Genomic DNA, 25395 nt, shown 5'->3' with positions numbered 1-25395 from the left:
CCGCCCGCCGAAGGAGGAGCGGCGGCGCCGGGAGCCCCCGCCCGCCGGGCACACGCGGGGCGGAGCTGGGGCTGGCGTGAAGGTTTCACAAAAAAAACCCCCAAAACAAACAAACAAACAAACAAAAAAAAAAATTAAAAATGGGGGGGATGTGAAAAATGCGTATTTTATGACTGGCTTTTCGCAAATATTGAAATGAATATTGTATGTGTTATGTTAGAAAGTTATGCTGTATTAATTTTCTTAAGTAGTGTGTTAACTATAGTTTTAGGTTATAACACAATGTTTAAAATAGAAACTTTGCTATGTAAGATATTTTTTTGAAGAGAGGACTCGCACCGAGAGAGCAGCCACAGGACACCTAAATCTTCAGAGAAAGGGAATTTATTGCCCCATTATCAGAATAAACTAACTTCTTCCCGCCTCGCTCAGCCCTGAAGACGCCGTCAGGATTAAGAGGAAGAAGGTGACACTGCCCAGACTGAATCCTTTGTTTGAATGGAATTTATGCATCATGTATGAATTGTATGAATATGCAACAGGCTATTCATTTTTTTAAGGCTTAATCGTCTGTTACCGGGTGTCCTTTTTCGGGTTTATTTTGCCCAGAAAAAAGGTCCCCGGACGTTCCTAACTCTTTGTTTTTTTATTGTCTCATATTGTCCTAATCCAAATTGTCCTAATTTTTATTACTCTAATTATATTACTATTTTTATAACCATTTTATTACTATAACACTTTTAAAATCTTAAAAACAACTGATTTAAGTTTTTCACAGGGGACTAAAACCATGTGAATGCATTCTTAGTTCATTAAAATTCGAATTGCCACGGGGGGAAAAAAAAATCAAACACGCAGTAAAGAGAAAAAGGATATCCTTTGAAAAAAGGATAAGTGCTTATGATGCTGGATCCTTCTCGTTCTTCACCATAAAGTTATGTCCAGCAATTTACTGGTCAATACAAACCAAGAAAAACCTTTGAAAAATTTAGACATTTTGCCCCTATAGTTCAAGTTACTAGGACTTGTCTATGTGCACAAATAATCTTAAAACACCATTTCAGCACTGTTGCAGTTTGTTTGGGGTCGCTAATAGAATTCCATAAATTTTTCCAACTGAGTCTACATTTTTTCTTCAACCCTCCCAGCAGCGAGGGCTAAAATCTGATGTTAGTTCTAACTGCATAAGTAAGCTGACAGCCCTGAAATTGTTGCCTGCTCATGACAACTATGCTAATTTCACAGCCAAAGTAAGATATTTCATAAAATCACAGAATGATTTGTGTTGGAAGGGACCTTGAAGCTCATCTCCCCCTGCCATGGGCAGGGACACCTTCCACTAGACCAGGTTGCTCAAGGCTCCATCCAGCCTGGCCTTGAACATTTCCTGGAATGGGGTATCCACAACTTCTCCAGGCAATCCATTCTGGTGCCTCACCACCCTCCTCCCATCAACTACTTCTGAAACTAAGAGAGGGTATTGGCAAGTGGTAGTTGGCCTTCAAGTTCTAAAAATGTTTTCTTAACAGTTTGTACTTAAAATAATTTGCACTGTTAATTAGACTAGAGCTGCAGAATCACTGACCCTGCAACTTAAATGTATTCTTCACGCAGCTCAAATGCACAAAGCGCTTGTCCCACAGGTGACAGGCTACAGTGTTTTAAAAGGGAATGAGATGGAAAATTAAGACTGAGATTTTCAAAAATGCTTTTTTTTCTCTTAAAAAAAAAAAAGAAAAAAGAAAAAAAGAAACAAAATAAAAAAGCACGCTGTGCCTGTACAAACAGGACATGGTTGGCTATTCTACCTGAAGCAGCTCACTTGCCAGATGTGCCAACCTGCAGAGTGCTAGGCAGTCCCTTTGCAATGACCTCACCTGCTCCTTTTCTCTGTTACAAACAGGCAAATCAAATCTTTAGAGTTTACAAATGAGGATTGTTCTAAACATAACCAGACTTTGCTCTAAAGCCAGCCTTTGTGCAAAACATCCAACACAAAACCTGCACTTAAACCAGCACCAAATAAAACATCTGCAATTACCTGGGTACTGACAAGCCTGATTTGTGAGTCTGTGTTTGAACACAGTCCTGTATCAAAAATCTGTACCCAAGTACCACTGAAGGAACATGTATTTCATGTTGCAAGAACAAGATCTTGCTCTCTCTGAGAGAAAAATTACTAGTGACCATAATTTTCCAGTTACTTTAACGAAAGTTGTTACTGCCATTTCACTCAGAGCAAGGCTCGTGGATAGCACATTTGTTCAGTTTCACACATAATTGTAGTTTGTTTTCTTTTAATGCCGCTGCTGTATACAATGAAAACCAATAAAACCCAAGAACCAGGTACTTTTAAGACAACTTTGCTTTGCTTGGACATAAAAATATATGTGGACACTTTGGAAATATGAAAAGGGTGTATATAAAAATGATGCACGTGGACTTTTGACTTCTGGGAAGAGGCTGGTCAAAAAAGATAAGGGTATACATGTCATTCACTGCAGCTGAGAGTAGCAGCTACCAGGTAAACTGCTAACTGTTTACTAGCATTTCTTAGCCCTCTGTCAGAGTCTGTCTCAGAGTGAATTCAAAACACAGCTCTCTTTAAGGACACAACATACTACACATACAAAAAACTCAAACCCCAAATCCAACCCCACCAAAATCTCCACCCTCCTTATCTGTGTTTGTAAAACACAGTATTGCTGAAATTCTCTTCTTGTGAGGTGGCACAGGTATTTGTCAGCATAACCTGTAACTTAAGCTGCATCCCTTCATCTTTAAAATGTTCTAAAGTTTGTGAATAAAAGCGCAAGCACCTGTAACAAGTTTCTGAATGCATAAATTCCTTTATTGAAAATATTGTGATAGCACTGCATTACATATATTCAATATTCATAGTTTCAAGGGTCACAGAATTTTGATTGAACAACACTGTTTTGAATATAGACCACAGCGTTTAGATATGCTTTGACAAGGATAATATAATGGAGTAAGTTGTAGGTAGCAAGAGTGAAATGTATGCAAAATATTGAACTTGGTTTAATTTTGTTTGTTGTGGGGATTTTTTGTTGGGTGTTTGTTTGGTTGGGTTTTTTAAAACTATTAAGTGGTCTTCTCCCACCATTTAAAAGAGCAAAGAGTGTTAGATATTCTGGGTATCTTCAAAGCATTATGCTGTTAACATTGTCCAAAATATTTCAAAGCATTACCAATAAGAACTTTATTTATGGCTGTATTAGACCACAAAGAAAGGAAGTGTGAAAAGCTCATGTGCAGCGTGTTACAGGCTTACTGTGTATAGCACTGGTTTTCAGACAGTGAAACTTCTGTGCAAGATTAAGATTTAGAAATGCTTTTGAAGGAAAAGCAATTGGCTTTTTTTTTTAAATTATTACTGAATCTATTCAAAAAGGAAAGGACAGTAACTAAAGTGAGTTGTACTACTCAGTTAATAATATTCCAACGTTAGATTGTACTGTTTTAATGCACACTACTGTCTGTAAAACCTGCCTTTCTCAGGACAATGAAACATTCAAGTCTAAGGGCAGGACAGCATTTTAGTATTATTAGTTAGGCCTGGATTGTGTAAACAAAACCACAGCTTAATGGCAATGCAGAATTCCTTAGCAAACAGTGAAGATTGCCAGTCCTCTCTCACACTCTCCCCATTTACCAAATGTTTTATAATTTTGTAATATATTTTATTCATAAAATAAATTTTACAGATTTTGTAATATAGATTCTTTTCAGCTTTGGCTGCGGGAGGGGGGAGTATCTGATAATTTCATTAGAAACAAACAAGAATATTTAGTTGACTGTCAAATCCTAAACCAGACCACTGCTTGAAGCAGTCTTTTAAAGGAAATTATGTGTAATTATTAGGAAAACAAGTTTTACACTAACATGACCTGGTCTGCAAGGAAAAGAACTTTCTTCTCTAAATCTCAACTGTATTTTCTCCTTAACAAATTCTTCAGTTTGTAGAGAAGTGCTTATAAAAGCACAGTGGGTGGCTTATTTTGAACCATTTTGTGGTGATACAGAAAAACATTTCTCTTAGAAACCTCCTTCATAATCAGTCAAATAATACTCAGGCAGGTGCTCAGAGCATGCTATCCCAATTCTGTGGACTGCAACTGAACTGATGAAGTCTACACCAGGGGGCAGTTGCCCAGTGTCTCCATACACTGCCAAAATAGTTATACATTAACAGGAATGTGACAGCAGAGTTAAGAAGAAGCACTATCCACCCTCTCCCTAATTTCAGGAAAAGAAAATGAAACAGAATTATGCACTCAAGTGTTTCTGCCAGGAAAACAAACCCTCTAATTAGGGTATAATGAAAACCAAATCTCATTTACAAAATAAAAATATAAAAATTAACTTCAGAAATCAAATAAATTGATTCAGAATAAATGCCAATGCATAAGAAACTCACCTCAACAGTAATTATCAAAATGAGATTTGAAACATTAAACAAAAAAACCTCATAGCTAATACATTTACAGAAAAAATCTACTATACAGTAACAATAAATAAAATAATTTTAAAAAACATGTTCCCTTAAGTGCTGTGTACACCTATTTCTGATTCTTTTCCATGGCAAACAGTATGCTGTAGATTTTGGTAAAGTAACCTTTTATTTTTGGTCAGCATTTGCATGTTGAACATAAATACACATGGAATGTACTAGACAGTTATAGTTCTTCCACAGGATCTTTTTCACAGTTACATAAAAAGTTTTCAACTTATACATCATGAACATTTTCATAAGCATTGTATCTTCAATTGAAGAGTGCTGAAGAGGAAGTAGAAAACACTTCAGAGTGACCTCTTACTGTTCTGTCTCTTACTGCCTCTCAAAACCAATTCTTTTATTCTTGGGTTGTTCGGTTGGATTTTTTGCGTAGTCATGCTCTGGTACAAACTTGAGGAAAAAGCGTGTAACACTGTGAGGCAGCCTGCACCTTCTGGGTAGCTTTTAAGTGCCTAATGGATCCAGTCCTTAAGGCAGTCAGTGTTTCACTCAAATGTCCATACTTCTACATCTTGTATTATGAAATCTTCTTTCTTAGTTAAGATGTCATTATTGAAGGTGCTGCAGGAGTTGCTTCGCCCATGATACAAATCTGCATCTAACCATAAACCAAACCGGCCACTAAAGGGAAATACAGAACAGATTTGGTGTTAGATGGAACAGTAAAAGCACTGGAGCCTGTAGAAACAATCGAAGAAGCGATACAGAGCAATCTAGGTGACTCTGAGGCCAAATGTTAAGAGCTCAGTACTGGCAAAGCACTCGCCAAGAAGCTGATGGAGCCATCCCCTGGCGTTTGTTTGCACCAGCGAGTGGGGCAGCACGCAGGACCCTGCAAGTGCCCGCAGCCCTGGGCCACCCGGCTGCTCATGCTGCCAGCTGCGGCTACACCAGGGCACAGACCTTGGGGTCCCTTCCCTGGCTGTCTGCATGTGGGCAGAGCACCTTCTGGTTATCCACTCCTGTTGCAGACCATGCCCAGCTGTCCCACGGTGCAACCTCCAAGTAAGCTTTAGTTGGTTGTACAGCCTTAGACTGACGTTTGAAACCTATGATGTGATTATGCCCTGTCTGTATCCTTGCTCTGTGCATCAACAGAAAAACAACAACTTAGTAAGGACCACTTGATAAACCCTTGAAACTGATGGCAAAATTGCCATTAGAAATTATCTTCCAGTGACAAACTTCTTTAGCAATGAGTGATGTATCTACCCAAAACATCTGGTTTTTTCCTGGCTAAAAACAACTCAAACTCTGCAACAAACCCTACTTGCCTAACATCAGTCACTCTAAGCAAACAAAATTGCTCTCAGTCTGTAACAGAAACTAGATTGCTGAGGTATCTCTGCTAAACAGCTTACTAAAATTAAGTTCAGCCACTTTATTGCAAAGTTTTTCTTGTACCTACAACTGTCCCTATTTCCATTTAAAATTTCACAAAAAAAAAAAGTTGGCTATATGATTTGAAAACCAAACACTCACTCACCCTCCACCTCCAAGCTCCAGAGAGGTAGTGTCGCCGTTGATGAAGTAGGTGTTTTCTCCACTCCATTTAAATACCTGAGGAGGGGAAAAAACATGAACATATTTGGACTGAGGATTCTTGTAATCTCAAAACTACTGGGTACCTACTCTTAGCAGCTAAGAGGTTTGGTCACCTCTTATCTTTTCCTTGAAAGAGGAAAAGGTAAGGTAGAAAGTAAAAGATCAGTGCATATTTAAAACTATGAACAAAGCACCCTAATCCTTAATTTAAATGATGCTTCCCTCTCTAAATCAAGTGGTATCCTGTTAAAAAGGAACAATGTGTTCAATATGGAAAAAGTGCGTAAGCTATGAGCATCAAGGGGTATTTCAGCAGCACTCTTATCTCTGTTTTGTGGTCACTGTGATCCTAAGAATGCATAAAATTATATCCTGTTCTTGATATCATTGCCTTCTAAGGTGAGTCTTTGACAGTCCACTCCTTAAGTCCTTCCTCCTTCAATTCACTTAAAACCTTCTCCTCACCCTTACAGACTGTCCTCTCTTCAAATAATTACAAACACACTTGCTTGAAGTATTGCATTGAAGCAATGAATGATTAACTGCATTCATCAACATCTGGCACCTCTTCTACACTCAGACATGCTATTGTCATAAAAATCTCATAACTGTTTCAGAAGTGGAATCAAAAAAATCTTATTTTAGAAAGTGGACACCCACTTACCTTGAAATGTGGACTGAAAGTGTAGAGGAATGTTTCACCAGTGCCATAGTAATGGTCACTAAACCTGAAGGGATGAGTAGCATACGCTCCAAATATCTGTCAGAATAAAATGATTACACTACTTTTGTGGAAAGTGCAGAATTCAAGAGAAAAACCCCCCAAACATGTCCAAATAATTTCTAAGAACAACTAAGCTGATTTTCATGTTAGAAGAACCAACTAGTGAAATGTATCAGATGTGCAATATTTTCATTATATCCTCCACATCTTCTGTATCCTGCAAGTTAAAAGCCAGATGACAGCCATGGTAGCAGCATTGCTGACTCTAGCAGCTACTGAAGAATGAGACCTCCAGAGAGGCATTGCTTGTGACAGCTCCCTAACTGAAGTACCTAAGAAAGGTATTTCCAAAGGCACTACTGCACGCACTGCAGTTCTAAAACTTTTATTAGTGCTGAAGTACTTTCCTCTGGTAACTCTAGTTTAGGCAGTAGAAAATATAAAAGCCAATGTCTTATTTTGGTATGACATGAGTTCATAGTATGACTAGCATTTCATAATGATCACTTTCCAAAATGCTGCCCTTTCTGCTCCACCCCCGCGGAACAAGCGCTCCTTACCTGGTTGTCCATGTCCTTGATGACAAGGAGAACTGGACTGTCGAGAGAGGCCGATTTGCGGTACAGAGTCTTCAGGCTGGTCCCGTGCTCCAGCGTGCTGTATGCCAGGCGCCACGGGTAGCCCTGCACCCGCGCGGGCAAGCGCCGGGCAAGCTGGGCAGGGAGCAGCAATGAGGGAAATGGTTACACAAGCAACACAGGCAGTGCCCCAGCCTGCTCTCTTTCTCGCATTCAACAGAGGCAGCACCACATCTAAGAAGGAAACCTGAGGGCTTTCAGCCATACCTGCTCTATGTGCATGTTCTCCAGAAGAGCGCTGTGATGCTTTAGGATAGGCAAAGTATCGTCATCTTCTTCTTCTTCGTAGTAACTGCAAACGCTCTTTCGTCGTTTAGCTTCTTCTACAGTAATGATCTGTGGCAAGAGAACAAGCGTCCAACCTAAAGCACAGCTCTTACACCATCAATTCTCTGTTGAAGCCAATTCATTTAAAACTTACTCCTCAGATGTCACACTGTTTGGAGAAAAAACACCACATGGGATAATTTTATCAAGCACAAGTACCCTTAAGCCAATGAGGAAAATCTTTAGCTGGGGCTCAGTGCCACTATGGCACATAGCAAGCAACAGCAAAAGCTCTGAAAGGGAGCTGATGAGAAAGAGAAGGGGAAGCAACGAGGCCTAGCTACAAAATAAACAGGAAACCTTAAACCGTCTTTTCCTGCCATGTGTATCACCACAGTGGTCTTGTCTAGGAGCAGGAATTTCAGGATGCAGCTGCGGAGCCCACTGTGCTCTGCTATGCACCTCGCTGCCCATAAGGCTTCCAAATGGCTTTCATGTTACGCACTGATCAAGTTTTGCATAATTCCTCCACGCCTTCACGATCACTGCTGGAACTTGCAGAAGCTGTCAACAGTCGAGACAACTGGGAAGAGATGCCCGGAGGTCCCACACACACCTGCCCCTCAGGCGAGAAAGCAAATGCGCTAGACTGACTCCAGGTGTGGAGTTAACCACACAATAAAGCACAGAAGTTTTGCATGAGGACCAGGCTGGTGAGAAGCTCTCACAGCCCTAATACCTTCAGTCACACCGAGCATCCCCAGCGGGATGAGAGCTACACATCTGCTGCATGCACTCATGTGCAGTCCATGCTCTCCTGCAGATGCCTGGAGCTGAGCAGGGCACGTGGGCACTGGCATTCCAGTGCGGGGTCAGGAAAAGAGAGGAAGGCAGGATCACAAGGCAAAATCTAGCCTGCAGAACAAACACTACTATGTGTCCCTGCACAGCTGAGCATTACAGGTATTCCTGCCCACGATACTGCAAGAGCTCTACAGCTTCATCCTGACCCTCCAGCCTCTTCTTCTGAGACGACAGATAATCCTGTGCTGGAAAATTTTTCATATGGTCAATTTCAGGAAAGGTTTGCACTGCAAAATTAAGGTAATTAAAAATCTAAAAATCACCCACAACAAACTGTTCAAAAACCCCAATCTTTCTACTTGTATCACTGTTCTTTTTTCAGCTTCAGACTGGTTTGCCTTCACTCCCCATATCCCAGAACATTATTGTGTATTTTTTAATTAACACCTTTTAGACATTAAATCAAAAATACACAACTCCCCTTTTGAGGACTTTCTTTTAGGAATAGTCTCTCCCACTCCAGGAATGGGAGAGAAGTATCAGACAACCGCAAACAACCAAGAGGTATCCGTAGCAAAATACAACCAAACTCACTTAGGTAACAAGAGAAAACCTATTAACACAGTTGAAAATTGCAAATTGGCTCCAGAGACAGACAAGCTCCCCCTTTCTCTGCATACACATTTATTCAGTCTGTGAATTGGATATATGAATGAAGTTCAGTTAACAACTGCAGAAAGAGGCATCTGTAAGATCAGGTATTTACAGACCACACAAAAGCAGAAATGGATGAAAAGAATTGACCACTACAGAAACCAGATCTACAAAGTCTTTGAAAGATTTTATATGGCTGAGAAAGGAAGCCACCTGAGGTGGAAATGCCTCTCACCTGAGTACAGAGCATGTTTATTACCAGGACAGAAGTTCCATCTCAGATCCACACTGTTCAAATGGGAGCAATTCGACATACCTCCACAAAAGGTTCCTCCTGGTCCGGTCTGGCACAGTAAACAATTTGAATATTCAAAGGCATTTGTCTCTGTTTCATCATCTAGCAGTTTCTTTTCAGTACCCACTACTCTACCCCTGCTCTTGTGGCAAGAGTTCTCAGCCCCAGGAGTGACAGACAGCTACTGGCCACAGCATGCTGTGATAAAACTGCTTATATGCTGCTCTACAATTAGAGTTTCTGTTTCCCCGCAAGGGAGAGTGAAACTTTCACAGTCATCATGCCCAAATTTGGACTTTATTCAATAGAGATTTCCTGGCAAACCTACTTTAAATTGGTGAAGCTGGAATATATTAGAAATGAAAGAGACACACCTTTAAAAGCAGTTTCCAGCTTTTCTTCCTTTCAATAAATATCTAAAAAAAACAATGAGAGGAAAGCTCCCAGTGTGGTCAGATCTCTCCTACATGTGTCTTTAGATCACTGACTCTCCTTCACTGTGGTTTTATGAAAATGGCATGCAAATAACTGAACAGTAAAATCTAGAGCAATGTATGACTGCACTCAGCTCTAAGGAAAACGAGGAAGGCCATATTTTTATATTTCAGCTCACAAAGCAATAACATTGAGAAGGTATAAAACTGTAAAAATATTAGCTCCTTGGGAATAGAGGTTGCTACATTTAAAATTACAAGTCCCACTTCTAAGCTCCATTTTTCAACAGAACATACTATGAAGATCAAAATGCTCAAACAAACAAACAAATTAAAAAGAGGGTAGTAGAATTTAAAGAAAACAAGTTTATGTTTAAGATGAATAATCAGATAACTTTTTTAATCACCATCAAAATATTTCCCACTTTGGAATTTATGTGTCTGTTTCATTTATCCCATATCTTTAGCACAGAAAGTGTTTAAGCATTGAGAAATGTGGTTTTAAAAAATGTGTGTAAGCTTATTTCCTTCAGAAACTAGGCTTTGTATGCAGAAGAAGGAGATAACAAGCATAGGCATGCCAAGTGGTTAAAACAGATTGCAGAAGACCACACATGAAAAAGCCAAAGTCCAATGATAAACTTATCCCACTTACACCCAATATTCAAACAGTACTACTGTGTGCACCCAAGAAGCAAGGGTCTGGCCTATCACCACACACCCATCCATTTCAACCAGCACACAGGAGTCTGGGTTGATGTTTACATGCATATATAGGTTTTGAAGAATTTATTTGTAGCACATAAATACGTTAGGAATTTAGCAATGCTGACCACATATTCCTGTATAGCTTTGCAAAAGACTAATATCACATGGTCAAAATATTTACACAACTTCTGCTGGTTGCACACCAGAGAGCTCCCAGTTGTTTACCTGCCCTTTCTAGGGAGAGAAGAAATGAAGACTGAAGGAATATGAATACATTTGTGAGACAGATACAAGCCTTAAGGAAACACCATAAAATCCTCCAAAGAACAACTGCTGAGATTCTCAGCAGAGGATGCACACTCAATACGCACATGCTTCATGTAAAGGCAGAAGGCACTCACCTCCCAGCTTTTAGTAGTGGGTTCACTAAAGAAGTTGTCAATCATGTCAAGCTCCTCCTTTTCTACCACAACAAAACCTTGTTCTTTGGCATCTTTCCCATATATTTCTGGTGACCACTGAACAAAAAATGTGTACAAGTGATCCACCCTGTGAAGAGAAGAGGAGGAGACAACCACTGTTCAGCGGTCCATGAACCCAACACTGTCACGCAGCACAGAGGTGTTGCCCAATGCCAAAGCAGGGACCACTACACAAAGAGGATAACCTTGTACCTCCACCCTCCCATACCACACAAGGCAACAGCTCCCTCCACCTTGCAGCTTGAACCACTTCAAGGTTTCTCTGCTTGCATTCCCCACAATGTATTTTCCTCCTCTCTTTGTTATATGCAAAGCCAAGGAATCATGCTAAAGCAATATGGCTTGTCCAGTCCCACACAATTCATATTAAGAAGTCAAATTGATAGATATTAGATCATAGTCACAAAAGTTAAATCTGTAAAACATTCACTTTACCCATTTAGTTTTACTCCAGCAATGAAACAAGCAATGAGATCACCAGTGAAGTCTACACTAGTTTTAGCTGCCCTTTAAAAGTTATAGAGGCTAGCCACAAAACAATCTTCATTCTCTAAGCATTATGAAAATAAGCTGCTACTGACAGCTTTGCTAATGATATAGTACCAGCAGCACATGCCCTTCCATAAATGTAGTCAGCTCTCAGCCACTGTCTTTAAAAAGATATTCTGTGACAACATCCATAACAAACCACAAAACAATTTCTGAAGAAGGAATTTATGTCTTAAGTTAAAACAAACATGTGCATTTTCAAACAGGAATACAACAGTGGATCCACTATACAAGAAGCTGAATTGCCCATAAAAAAAACAGACCCACAGGAAAGAGGTCAGATAGAAAGATAGTAAGTGCTTATGACATCGGATCTTCCTCCAGCTTTTCACTAGAAAGTTACATCCAGCAACTCTTAGATCAACAGGAAACAGAAAAAACCTTTTAGAAATACAGACATTCCCCCCCCGCCCAACACCATATTTCAAGTTACTTGGATTTATATATATGCACAATAATCTTAAAATACTCTTTCAGCACTGTTACAATTTGTTAGGGTCACTAGTATAGTTCCAGATTTTTTCAAATAAGTCTACAAAAAGAATAAAGAATTTACTTTGCTTCCTCATGGAAATAATGAAAAAGGAATAAAATAGCATGGTTCACAGAGGTTTCAGAAAAAGCAGTCTGATTAGCTCTTTGCTAATTAATTTGAGCTTTAATTGAATGAGACAACTGACTTGAGCACTGTGTATTTTATATACAGTAGTCTTACTCTGGAAAGACAGCTTCTTAATTCCTACAAATCCCTACGAAAGGACAATAAAAGTAGTGGTTTTTGCTGTCTGGGTAAGATCAGTTTGAAAGCACATTTATGCAGGTGGATGAAGGAGAGCAGCACACTTGTATCACAGAATGTATTTATGTTTTAAGTCATCTCTGGAAATCATCTACACCAGCTCCTGCTTATAGCAGAGCTAACTTCCAATTTAAAGGAGGTTGCACATTCTTGTCCATTTGAGTTGGAAAATCTCCAACAGTGATTCTAAAAGTTCTCCATGCATAGTCCGTCTTCTGTGGTTTTTTTCTCTTTTTTCTCAGCACCATTTCCTCTGAAGCATGCAGCACATGATCTGAGAAGGGTCTGGTGCCATCCTACATTTTTTGTTTCTTGTCCCCTCCCCTCCATTTTTTAACCAAGTGTCTAAAAGGAAGAGGGGATTAATGGCCACCTAAGTTGTTTGGCTGTACTTCCCTACTTGAGTCAGCAAGAAGTGAAGCCTTCATTACCGCAAGGACACACCACTGACATGCTGAATTTGCTTCAACTTCCCCAACTCCTTTTCAGCAGAGCTACACCCCAGGCTGCCTTTCCCCACCTACTGCTGCAGGAACTGCTCCATCCCAGGTAAACAACTTTTGCATTTGCCTTTTCTGAACTTCCTGACGTTTCTGTCAGCCAGTTGTGTTGAGGCCCCGCTGAATAGCAGCCCTGCCCTCCAATTATGAGCACTCTCCAAATTTTGTGTCATTCCCCAAAATGAAACAGGTGTGTTCTGTTTCAATGTCCATGTCACCAGTGAAGGCATGAAGCAGTATCAGTTCCCAAGAATACCACCTGTACCTCACTGCCACTCAGACCAACTACCTTTGAGCCCAGTGGTCCAGTCAATTTTACAACCACCAGTAACCTGCCTATCCAGGTCATATCTTTCCAATTTGGCTCCAAGGATACTATGGAAGATTGTGTTGAAAGCCTTAGTAATGTGATGGTATCAATCCCTGCTCTCTCCTTGCTCAAGGAGCTAGCAATCTCAAACAGAAAAGTTATTTGGTCAGTAGAAAAGCAATTTGTCCTTGGTAAATATATGACAGCTGATCGTGATCACTTCTTTCTATCTGTGTGCTTGGAAATGGTGTCTGTAAGGACTTGCTTCCCAGGGACTGAGGTAAAGCTGACTGCCCTGTGCTCCCACAGATACTTCCTTGTGATTTTTCTGACAACAGTTGCAGCATTTGTCTTTCCAGTTATTAAGGAACACTCCCCCCTGAACACAACCTTTCAAAAGATGATAGAAAGCAGCTTTGTAATAACATCAACCAACTTCCTCAATATACTCAGAACATTTCCTGTCAGGCCCCATGGATTTGTATATGCTCAGTTTATTTAAGTAGTACATAACTAAGTTTTCCTCTGCAATGGACAGTTGATAAATCCAGACAATCCAAATTTAAAAAGTAGCAGCATAAAATAGAAATAGGTGATTACAGAGGTCATGTCATTCTGAAATGGGATGCTCTGCTAATAAAATTCTAACATTATGCTACAGTGGTACTTCCAAGCTACCAAATTAAAAATATTTGATCCAATTTTTAAATTGAAAAGCCACTTCTTGAGGAACTTTCTTACAGTCAACTAGACAGCTGTGAGAAAATTTATCCTAGAACTCAATAACTGTTTTGGTGATCACATGCTTATGAGTGTATCATGCACTAAGAGAGACATCAATAAAACAAAGTACTTGGAAAGAGATAACTATAGAAACCTGAAGCTAGTAACTCCAGAAAGAAAATATTCAAAAGGCTCTAAGTCCAACCAATGCTCCTGGCCCAGAGAAAGACATTAATCCAGAAGTATCCTATGACTTTGTTATAAATGTGCTTGACTAAATGATGATTCTTCACAAATCTTCAGCACTGAGGTATTGTAAGCCCTCATATGCTTTTATGAGCTTATAGAGACTTCTGTGAGTCCTCTTTATAAGACATTAAGCTATAGATACAAACAGGTTTTCATAAATTTCCTCTGTACAGTTTGCTATCTTGTTATCAGCAGTCTAGGAGTATTCTCCTTATAAAAGGCTAATTCAAAAGGTTTCTAAATCTAGCAAAAAAGTGGATGCCCTCTCAGCAGCACAATCTCAGTGCAGTGTCTTTTACATCAACTTCAGTGCAAATTATACATTCATAAAACAAACATGTTTGCAGAATTTACACTGTGGAAAATTAAAGAGATTTATTTCTTGACTAAAGAACTAGTCAGTGCTATTACTTACAAGCAAAGAAATTCTGCATTACTATCTGTGTCTCGGTGCAAAGCATTTTCTTGTAAAAGGTCTTCAGGAAATGTGTGACCTAATTACTGAGCTACTGCTACTCAAAATTCACTACGGTGGGAAACCTACATACCACTCAAACATAAATCCACATAGTAAGAGCACACACAGACTTACCCTCTAATACTGTAAGTTATACCCATTGCAAAACTTCCCAGCAAAACAGAATCTCTATTTGTGTCCAAAACATGGGTGCCCCTCTGCTCAGCTGAACCTGGCAAGAAGCTGCCCTAGACTGAGTAATCTGTATATAAGGCAAATCAAGATGCCCCTCTGCATGCTGAGGTGAGCACTGCTGTGACCAAGTAGGCAGCAGAAAGACGTGCTGCAGTCACTGATTAACTCAGCCACACCGTGCTGGTCATGGGACGACGTGTGCCGGGACACACTCGGTGCCTGGGAAGCCATGCATGGAGAGAGAGCACCTACAGCTACAGCAGGCACAAAAGGCAAATGAGACAGAAGATTCAGTGCCTTTATAAAGAATATCAGCCTAAAAGTCTTCTTTCTGTATTAATAAAGTTTCCAGAGGCTTTCAACAAAAAAAATATATAAAAGTACTGGGCCCAGAAAGTAACAGCAGCCAGCACGTGGAAGAGCGGCTCTGCTGGGGGCTGTGGGCTATGGGAACAGGCTGAAGTTGGAGACATTTTCACAACGGATGACAGAAGCTGTTTTAACAGCAAACATTATGACCATGGAAAAAATATAACTAAAAGCAAATCAGAGGAAGATTTAACTTACACTAAATATAGACATGCAGACCAATTTTTTCACAGTCTCACTCCAAATTTGGACAGCTTTTTTTATTCTGCTTTATTGTTTTTTTTTTTAATTACTACAAAACATTAAGCTGCTGCACAAGCTACTGTGACTGGACTGGAGAAAGTGTTTTATTTATGTTGCTTTGTGACCAACAAGATGAGAGTGTTATTCTTGATATTTTCACACATGAATATAAATTGCATTCCAAGTAGTTTTAGACTTAGTGAATTATCTCCCATTTTGTCTAAAATACATGGCAAAGCTATCCCAAACAACCTACTGTTCATGGCACTCTCAAGATGCAACACTTATGTTTATATTCTACACAATACTGATTCAAGAATATCCCCAGAAGGTAGGAAGTGTTGTGTTTTGCTTTGGGAAAGCATCCAAGAGCTTGGAGAAAACACCATCTTGTTCAAGAGGCAAAGACATGCCTGGCATTAATACAAAGGAATGGGTCTCACATTTAATTTCTGCTCCAAGTTCTACTTGCTCTGTCATGCAATTCTGGGGTGTTAAAACAGGCATGAATAGCACTAAAGAGACCCAAACTTACAACCAATCATTCACCACTACTTTTGATCAAGATCCAAACAGCAGCCCTGACACCAAAGATCTCGTGTGTCAGCCAGCACAGCCAGGTGCTGCTGCAGCAGCTCACTGCGGAAGTTACTTTTTTCTCATTATAAAAACTGAAGTACAAACCAGTTGTCAACACTTCAGTTTATCTATGGATTAGGTCTGCTCACCATTCAGAAAGTTTCTGCTCATAAAAGGACAAGCAGAAAAGCTGTTTTCCAAGTCTGTGGTTAGAAGCTTGATAGATTTACCTGTTACAGACAGCAGTGATTAGAGATGACCTCGGGCAGCTCAGCAGCTTTATTCACTGTTAGCTGCGCTATCCCCAAAGCACTAACTGACCTTGTGTGGTATTACAGCATCACTGCAACTCCTTCAAGTATTTACTCAAAGTTCAATCCAGAATTTTCTGAACCCACCCTTTTGCAATCCCTGAGGAGCCAAGGACTAGCAATCCACAAACTAGGGATCATAGAAAGCAAGCAAACCAAAAGCTATCCAGCTGCTCTCCCAAGGACCACATTTCAGCTGGATTAAACCTCTTCCTCTCCTCCAGGAGGAGTTCCAAGACAGCAACTTCCACACTACTACAGACAATCAAAACACTCCTTTTCAAGCCACAAAAAACATAAACATTTAAATCAACACACATCATAGACATTTGAAATTAAAATTATTAAATAAAATTATTTGGAAAAAATTGACTGCATCTGAAAGAGGCATCTCTGAGATGGATCACAAGTTCAAATTCCTCTTTCCTGGCATCTAATTTACCAGAATCACTGATTTTGGTTCATCAACAGACCAGAGAATTGCTCTAGTTGCCTTCTGCCAACAAAAGAATCATGTATTTGATTCTTCACAGCCAGTGAAAATTCTTGAGTGATATATGTGGAAAATCATAGACCTCCACTTCTCTAGTTTGTTGGTTTGCTTTTTTCTAGAGTACTATTTATACATTAATACACACCTGCAGGAAAACATTTGTGTTCCTCAATTTTACTGCAAAGGGACTATTTTTAATGGGACAAAAGACAGAAATCCTCACACCTGTTTAGTTAGGAGCATCTCCATTTTCCCACATGATTCCCTTTGCTCATGTGAAATACTTATTTTTTTTAGCACTGACACCTTCAGCCACTGCTCTCCTTTCCCTCACTTCCTAGACTACAGCTGAAACCCTGATCATCTCCCAGTTCTTTTATCATATGTTAGCTGTACATATATCCCTCTTTCCCTCTTCAAGTGGCACCTGAGCCCTTTTTCATTCCCACTGAGAGCCATATTAGACCAGCAACAAACATTGCTTTATGTTGCTGGCACGCAACGAAATGAGGACACCCCTCAGCATCCCTGCTGCACTTCACAACTTGTACCATGTAGGTAATGTAGGATTCAGCTCTGGAAAGCACTACACATTTAAAAAGTAACAGACAGACATGTTTGTGCTGACAGGAGTGCAGCTTACCTTTCCCGAGGAACAGCAAACCAGTACTCTGGTTGCTTTATCTTTTTACTGTACTGTTGAGACACGGTCGTGCTCTGAGACACAAAGGACTTTCTCATGGGCTTGCCTACTTTAATGCACAGAAACATTGGAGGAGTCTTGCTCTTCTCCTCTTTTGAAGGAAGCATATCTGAACAAGACACAAAAGAAATGGTCTGCTTACAGGAAAGTACAAATGCTGCAGCAGATAAAACACTGTGACAAGATTAATAATCTTGTGCAAAGGAATACTCAGAGGCACCATACACAGAATTACACCTCACTTCACCCGCACAACTGGTTAGTAAAACCACGTTCATCCTAAACTGAGTCCATTTACTCCCATTTTGTCACAGCCTGTATCCCCCTCAGCTGTGCAGCTGTGTACAGAACAGCCCTGTAAAGAAATAGATAAGATGACCAGGCTAAGTGCTGCCTGCAACACAAGGCAGGCAAATAAAGGGGACATGTTAGGGTCCAGAAAACCTATCCAGGCTGAAGGGTAATCCTGCATGCACACACACACGCACGCACACAAAAAGCCCAATCAGTTTCTCAGCTCTGTCAGTCACACAGCCATACAAGCACCTTTGATCTGCACAAGACAAGGCCAAGCCTAGAACCAGTTTAGGCTCCTTAAATTGCTAGTATGACAAAAAAAAAAAAACCCAACTTGCTTATTAAACTACAGCTTCAGTCATACTGAAGTTGCCTTCTTTGTTTTAGCAGTACATGTACAGCCAAATACCACCAACAGAAACCCTTATAAAAAAAAAAGAAGAAAATCATTTTAAGAACAACTGTTCTTAAAATAGAGACTTCCACTTTAATCATCTCCCACCACCTGATCTGACTCAAGGGTATGTCCACTGGTTCATTAAATTACCCAGAGAGGAGCATCAACGCTCCAGGACAGACTACTGCTTAGTGGCGCTGGGCTGCCACAGAAATGGTAATATGTGTGCACATGCTCTGAACAGAGATTTCATTCAGGAATGTGCTTTCCTGGAACAGCCTGAATTACTTCTAATGATAACCAATATTTCTGATGCAATAACCAATCAGGAGAAAAGTGATCACTCAGTAGGACTATACATGTATTCCTATTTATCAATTCTTTAAGGGTTTCCATAGCATGAGAGACACCAGACACATGCAAATATTGTCAAGAATACTTCGGTGTCCCCCTTCACAGCAATGCTCTACTACCTTGGATACTATCAGAAACAAAACTGACAGACTTCAATGAAGCAACAGTGGCTACCAATACAGAGTGACAATTCCTAGGCCATGAAGTGTCCCTGCCAATACTGAAACTGGATGACATTTCACTATCCTTAAAGCCAGCAAACAGAAGTAAAGATTATATAAGCAGTGATCACTGAATGTGGAAAGAAAACACAAGCTACTTATCAAACTACAAGCTTCAAGAATTTGAAGACAGCAGGTAATATAAAATTGAAATACACAAGGAGTAAAAAAGAGACCAGGTATGCAGAAAGAAGAAATTTAGAGAAGACTGTCAATTCAAAGGTTACCGTCATAATGCTGTCCAAGCCTCAGAGGAAACAAGGATAACCAGAGACCTACCTTCAATTGGCACTTGAATTTTCTGCAGCAGCCACAGTCTGATTTCTGATTGATTGTCTAACTGTGTTTCTTGACAGGTCTTGTCTACGGCTGGTACTAATGAAGAGTCCACAGACTCTTTCAGATCCTTTTCCTCTGCTGCTGCTGAGCTGATTTCTAATGAAGGTGCTTTCCTTTCAACACAGCAGGAATCAAGCTCCATACTTTTAACTGTATGGACTTCATTAGCTTGGGACTTTGAACAGCTAAGTGTAAGGTCTATGCCAATTGCTTTATTGTTTTCACCTTTCTGGATTTCAGCCTTGTGTAAGTCTTCAGATGACTGAGATACATTTCCATCTTTATTGAGGTAAAATTCAATAAGTTTATCTTTCTCTAGCTCTTTCTTAGTGTCCAATTCAGTCTCCACCTTACCTGTAGGGGTACTGACACATTTGTTTACTTCTGGAATAACATCTTGCTTTTCACACAGCTCTAAGTCTAAGTCAGCTTTAGGTTCAACACTGTCCTTTTTTTCCAAAGAATCAACTGCCAAGTGCTCCTGGACTTCTGTAGTAGGTTTGGTTACCTGCTGCTTAGTTCTCCCCAAGTCCCTGGGGTCAGCCAGCAAGCCTTCCATTACTGAGATTTTCCTGTCCAACCCTCTATCCATACGAGATGATGTCTTTTCCAGCTCAGTGAACTCATCCTCTCCTTCTCCTAGAAGGGATTTTTCTTTGGTTTTGGTATCTGAAGCATTTTTTTCCCTGGAAGGGTCCTTGGTACATGCATCTGCATCAAGCTTTTCCAAATGTTCAGTGGCAGTGATGTTGTTGGGAAACTCCAGAGACTTGGATTTGATTGAGCCCGTACTCTCTGATGACTGAAGAACTTCAAAATCAGCAGACTTTTCCTTATCTGAAGGCTTTATCTGTTTGGCACCCAGAGCAACAGATGCATCCCCATTCTGCTGCCTCTTTTCCTTGCTAAGGGATTTGAATTTGCTGAAAGGATTGATATCTTTCTCAGAGGACAGGTCTTCCCATTCTCCTGGCCTGTACAGAGGACAAAGATCCTTTGGTATGTCACTGTCAGGGGAAATGATGGATGTACATACGATGTTAAAAGCAAAATGGAAATGGAAAAAAAATGAAAATAAAAACTAAACATCAACTTAACTTAAACCGTGAAACTCATCGGAAAATAACTTCCTCCAAAATAAACATACACTACTGGAAATAAGTGACTTTAAAGACAATGGAGAAAAATGCTGAAAGTATAATATCAAAATAAAATGAGTAAACCACTTTGCAGAATATGCCACGTGGGTGAAGAAATGTAACACATGTAATAAGAATGTGCAAGTCATCAGAAGTTCCGTAACAAAAAAACACAGGACATGTATTTAGCTGCTGGAATTAAATTCAAATCATATTAATATTGTAATTTCCCACACCTGACAATGAGTCAACATCTACAACCATCCATGCTTCCATAGTGTCAGTACATAAGTATTTTTGAGAAAAAAAAAATCAGAGATAAGCTGTATCCTGTTTGAACACGTTTACTGCAGAACAGTAACAGGCAAAACAGTTAGTAGCTTTCTCTTCTATTTGTCTCCATTATTCAAACATACTATTTGAATGCAGGCTTCCCCAAATATTTCTTTTTAAAGCAGGACAATCATAAAACATTTCAAAATGAAAAATTCTGAATAAGCATATCAGCATAAAACTTAAGCTCTTTGTTACTGCTAAAATTCTGAGGAGAATTAGAAAACAAGATCCTCATCACTTAAAAATTACTAAGAAGTTATTAAACACTCCAGAAGTGAATGTAGCAAGTATCTGGAAAGTTTTTCTTAAAATGAGAAATTCAGTGAATTTCACTGTTCAAACAGGTATTGCCTGTAAGAACAAATTCCTGCTTAGAACAAATAGGTAGCAGTGCCTGGTCTGTGCATAAATGAAAACAGCCCACCCCAGAAAGTCCATAATGTATTATAGATTATAACTGTCAATGCATTTCTGGTTATGAGATACAAGTATTCCACAGTCTGGTGTTTCTTTAAGTCCTGAAGATGGCAGCTGAGGTGCTGCTACCTTTAAAAGTTTCAAATACTCCTCTGAGAACAGTCCTTGTAACACAATAATGGTCAAAATTTAAACCTCTTCACATCCACTCAGAGAGCCCTAGAGACAGGTCAGTGCCAGAGCCCAACTGTGGCATATTACAAATGCTTTTATTGATTACTGGTTTGTACTCCTTTGCACTTGGGTTCTCACATTTGTGACCCATTTGTGTTTAATGCCACTTTAGTGTTCTAAAGAGAAAGTTGTTGTTCTGAAGAACAGCACAAGTGAATCATTCCTTTGCTGGCACTTTACTCTGTCTCACTAAAACTCTTCCCCCTCTATTCCCCCATTCCCTACCCCTTTTCCATGACCCTTACTGAAAATCTGCAAACGTAAGTTCAGGGAAGAACACTCCTTACGATGGCAATGCATCTTTAATCTTCATGTGGGAGATGTCATTGTAGAGAGCTATAGAGACAACCTCCTCCATGGGGCAGATGAGCCCATATTCTTCACAGCCATTCTCAATTACCAGAGGATCAGACTTATGTGGGTCAAACATGATATTGTTTGGAGTTACTATCATGACTCCTCCAACGACGCCCTGAAACAGGAGAAGAAAGAGTCAGCACATCACATGTAATGCACTTATCATTGGGTGTTGGATTTTAGGCTACTACCCTAAAAGCAAAACCACTTTCCTGCCTCTTTATACTGTGTCATGCAGTGTTTGCTAGCAAAACACTTTGCTTTCCAATTGCATCAAGTCAGACATTTTAAGGAGAGAAAAAAAAAATTCTTAGTAACATCCAACTTCCTGGCTGATAAGGAAGAACATCTGAATTATTCATCTTTCAGTGCTGACTACTACAAGCTAAAAATGTGATTATTAATCAATCTCAGACAAAAGAGATTAGTGGATTTATTTTTTAAAAAAACTACATAGCATTTTATTCTGGATGCAGCTACTTTCATTTGATCCATAAATTTACATGCAACCAACACAACTGCACGCAGTTTTACTCATGGAAACATCCAGGTTACTATGCCAAGCTAACATCAGAGGCCCCCTTGATCTACTTTCCCAGAGGTACATGCAAAAAGCTTTTCCATACAGGGATCTGATACGAGAAAGTTTCTTCCCAACCTAGAAACAGCTCCTATGATTGGTCCAAGCATATTCTGTACAGCTGCAGAGGACTCATTTAATTCTTCAAAATGTGCTCTAGCAATGGATTTGATTAAAGGCTGCTGCATCAGCCATTATTCAGCCTCAATCCATGGCAACTGACCATTTTCCAAGGTTTAAAAAGATTTCCACTGTCTTACTTCTGCACCCTCTCCTCCAGATGAACTACAAAATTCACCAGACTAACTCAGAATCTGTTTGTAGATCATGACATCTGACAAATGTGAGACAGAGATCAAATGGAATGGCCCACACTGCAGGTACTATTAATTATATGGGGTCATCCGCAAGGCAAGCCAAAGAAGGCTCATGAACACACAGGTAAAAGACTGCAAGCTTGGTTTGTGGGGCTTTTTTAAAAAGCAGGTATTCTATCAAGCTGATGGTTTGGCACTGGCAAATAAGCACATGAATGCCTGCTCCTTTATAAAGCAAAGTCTGTTCGTATTTCCCATTCGCTTCTCCTGTGTGACTCACTCCTCAAGCTTGGTTTGTGTTTGGATGACAGAATGAAAACAAGTGCAGAGGCTTCCTCCAGAAGTGAGAATACAATACATCAGTAGGACTTCCCACCCAGCCACTGCAGGAAGCCAGGCAACAAGGGATTTCAGCTACACTGGCAAAGAAGCCATCTCATTTTTGATTGCTCTGGCTGAAAATTACTTTTTCCATCCTGCAGCCATAAAATTGCCAATCTGTATCCCCTACACCTAACAAGCATCACATAGCAAGTGACAGTACTGCCCTAAATTACATGCCAGACATCAAGTAGTCCCCTATTACGTTCTACAAAATGCAGACTGTAAAACTGCAGAATTGATAAATACAGACTACATCCACTGAATGCAAAAAGAAGCCAGAAACCCTAGGTGTAAACACATCCATCTTACAAAAGTCAGGACTAAGGGGAAAAAAAATGTTGCAACTACAATGATTAGCATCTCCAGTGTTATAAATTCCAGAAAACTTGAAAACCCAAACACGCAGACAGCTAACTGAAACCAGAGTCAACAAGGACAGATATGTCAAAGTAGCCAGTTCAGGAAGACAGTGTCTTGAACCTTGAGAAAAGGGCTATAATACTACCCAAGCTCTGTGCTTCTAAAACACTTGCTATAATTTAGGATTGCAGTGATGGCCTATGTTACAAGAAACAGAAAGAAAAGATTGCATAATGTAATATTTATCCTTTTATTAGGCTTGCACAACATTCATTAGCAAGTGCAGAAGCAACATAAACATATTTGGAAATGCTGCTCTGGAAACAGTTAAAATTTATCTTCACATCATAAATGAAAAAGACTGGCATGTACTCATTTTATAAAGCTGTTGCTCAATTTGATGGTACTGGACAACTAATCCTGACATGTCATAACTCTGAAGTGTAGTTCCCTCTGTATATCTAGCAGCACACAAGCAAAAGAACAAAATTATACAGCATATTATCACAGTACCAGCAAACACAACAGTAATAGATAAAGCCAATGTAACTTTTACATTCTTTATAAACATTAAGCACATTTGACTCTCCCAACATTCATCTCTCACTTATCCAAAGAGAATCTCAAACAATGCCCAAAAATCAGGTTCCACCTACCTTACCATCTGTGAAGTAACGACAATTCATTTTTAAAAATTTGACAACCACAGGCTCATCCTCTTCTGAAGTAGAGGACAGGACTCTCTCCACTGGTTTGAAAGCCTTTCTTGCCAAATCAGCATCCTTAGAAAAGAAAAAGTTCAGTGCAGAGCAACAGGACCAGAATCATATACTTCTAGAATTTTGAAAATTAAAAGGCCAGGTTCAAACAATTATTTTCCGTTTGCATAAGGAAGAAAAGCAATGGTCATATATGTAGATATATATTTACACTTCCCACAGTATACATATGTATTTTCAATACATACAGTATGTATTGAAAAAAAAACCAACAAACCCAACCTTTTAACCTTACAAGAAACTCCATACAAATAACAGACAAGAAATTAAAAAACACCAAGGCAGGTCAATTCATCAAAATTCAATTACACACTCTCATTAGGGAGAGGGCCTGCCCTGACACATCATCTACACTGAAGACGTCTGCTCACAGAGCACTGGTGTGATTCCCCATGCAGATGGAATAGGGGTAAGGTTAAACACAATTATTCACTCCAAGCTTCTCCCCACTTTTGATTAGTATTGACTAATTGAAATTAGTCAATTAGTGATCAAGTGACTAATTCCTTAATCTCAGCAGATGTTAAAGATGCTAAAGGCAGCTAAACTGCCTAAAGGTACTATCTAAAAATCCTCATGGCCAATCACCCTTCTAAAGAAAATGAAAGACAACCATGCCAAGACCTTTCACAAAGATTAAATCCAGCAGTCTTGTCTAAAGACAAGTCTGTATATGGGTACCACCACAATTTAAATAGAAAGAAACTGACTGCTCAGACTAAATTAAAAGCCTCCCTGTTCAAGGATGCCAGTGCAGGACCAAGGCTCTGGACTACAGAGCAGCATAAAAATCTCCAGTAGGAAACATTAAATAATTTTTTATATTTAGCTTTCTATTCTTTAAAGATTATGCACTACACCATTTTTAGTAGTTTTGATAGACTTAGGGCCCAACTGAACTTGTAATGGGTTTCCACACTCACAATTCCCTTAATTTGGACTATTTTTAAGACAATGTTAAATTTTGTAGTGCAGCAAACTAATTTAATGCAAGACACTACACACAAGGCCCATAAACTCAAAAACACCTATTTACACAGCCTTGATTCTCCACTTCAGAATCAGAAAATGTTTTGAGAGTTTAAGACCAGTGAACCATGTTTGACTTACAGGGAGTTTATCATATTCAGCATCTGATGATGAAGGAGAAACAGGAGCACCAGGACTAGAAGACAGCCTCCCAGCACTTGTATCTGGCACAAAGAGAATCTAAATACAAACAGGCATTTCAAAACAGTGAGGCAAAAGCTTTAAAAGGTATTAACTATGTTGTATTAGAAGGACAACACAATACTGATCACTCATATCTGCAA

At 39.6% G+C, this 25395-nt stretch overlaps 1 protein-coding gene across 3 annotated transcripts in view; it reads right to left on the bottom strand.

The window, feature by feature from the left end:
• Positions 1-2833: 2833 nt before the first annotated feature.
• The window catches only part of NCOA7 (nuclear receptor coactivator 7), a 60124-nt gene continuing 37562 nt past the window's right edge, over positions 2834-25395 (bottom strand). The window contains exons 5-15 of one of the 3 annotated variants that reach the window (XM_041470084.1): positions 25193-25291; positions 23960-24085; positions 21593-21777; positions 19120-20186; positions 17512-17680; positions 11011-11158; positions 7655-7783; positions 7370-7522; positions 6750-6845; positions 6027-6100; positions 2834-5161 (exon numbers count right to left, since the gene is read on the bottom strand). In XM_041470084.1, the coding sequence (XP_041326018.1) occupies positions 5026-5161; positions 6027-6100; positions 6750-6845; positions 7370-7522; positions 7655-7783; positions 11011-11158; positions 17512-17680; positions 19120-20186; positions 21593-21777; positions 23960-24085; positions 25193-25291 (2382 nt within the window). In that variant the 3' untranslated portion in view covers positions 2834-5025. Of the gene's footprint in view, positions 5162-6026; positions 6101-6749; positions 6846-7369; positions 7523-7654; positions 7784-9488; positions 9567-11010; positions 11159-17511; positions 17681-19119; positions 20187-21592; positions 21778-23959; positions 24086-25192; positions 25292-25395 lie in introns of those variants that run through there. The other 2 variants (XM_041470085.1, XM_041470086.1) reach the window with 2 other exon arrangements.

Source organism: Pyrgilauda ruficollis, unplaced genomic scaffold (assembly GCF_017590135.1).
Source record: "Pyrgilauda ruficollis isolate IOZ18807 unplaced genomic scaffold, ASM1759013v1 scaffold24, whole genome shotgun sequence".
NCBI classification, from domain to species: Eukaryota; Metazoa; Chordata; class Aves; order Passeriformes; family Passeridae; genus Pyrgilauda; species Pyrgilauda ruficollis.
The sequence above is the reverse complement of the archived record's forward strand: the minus strand, read 5'-3'. Positions and strand labels throughout refer to the sequence as shown.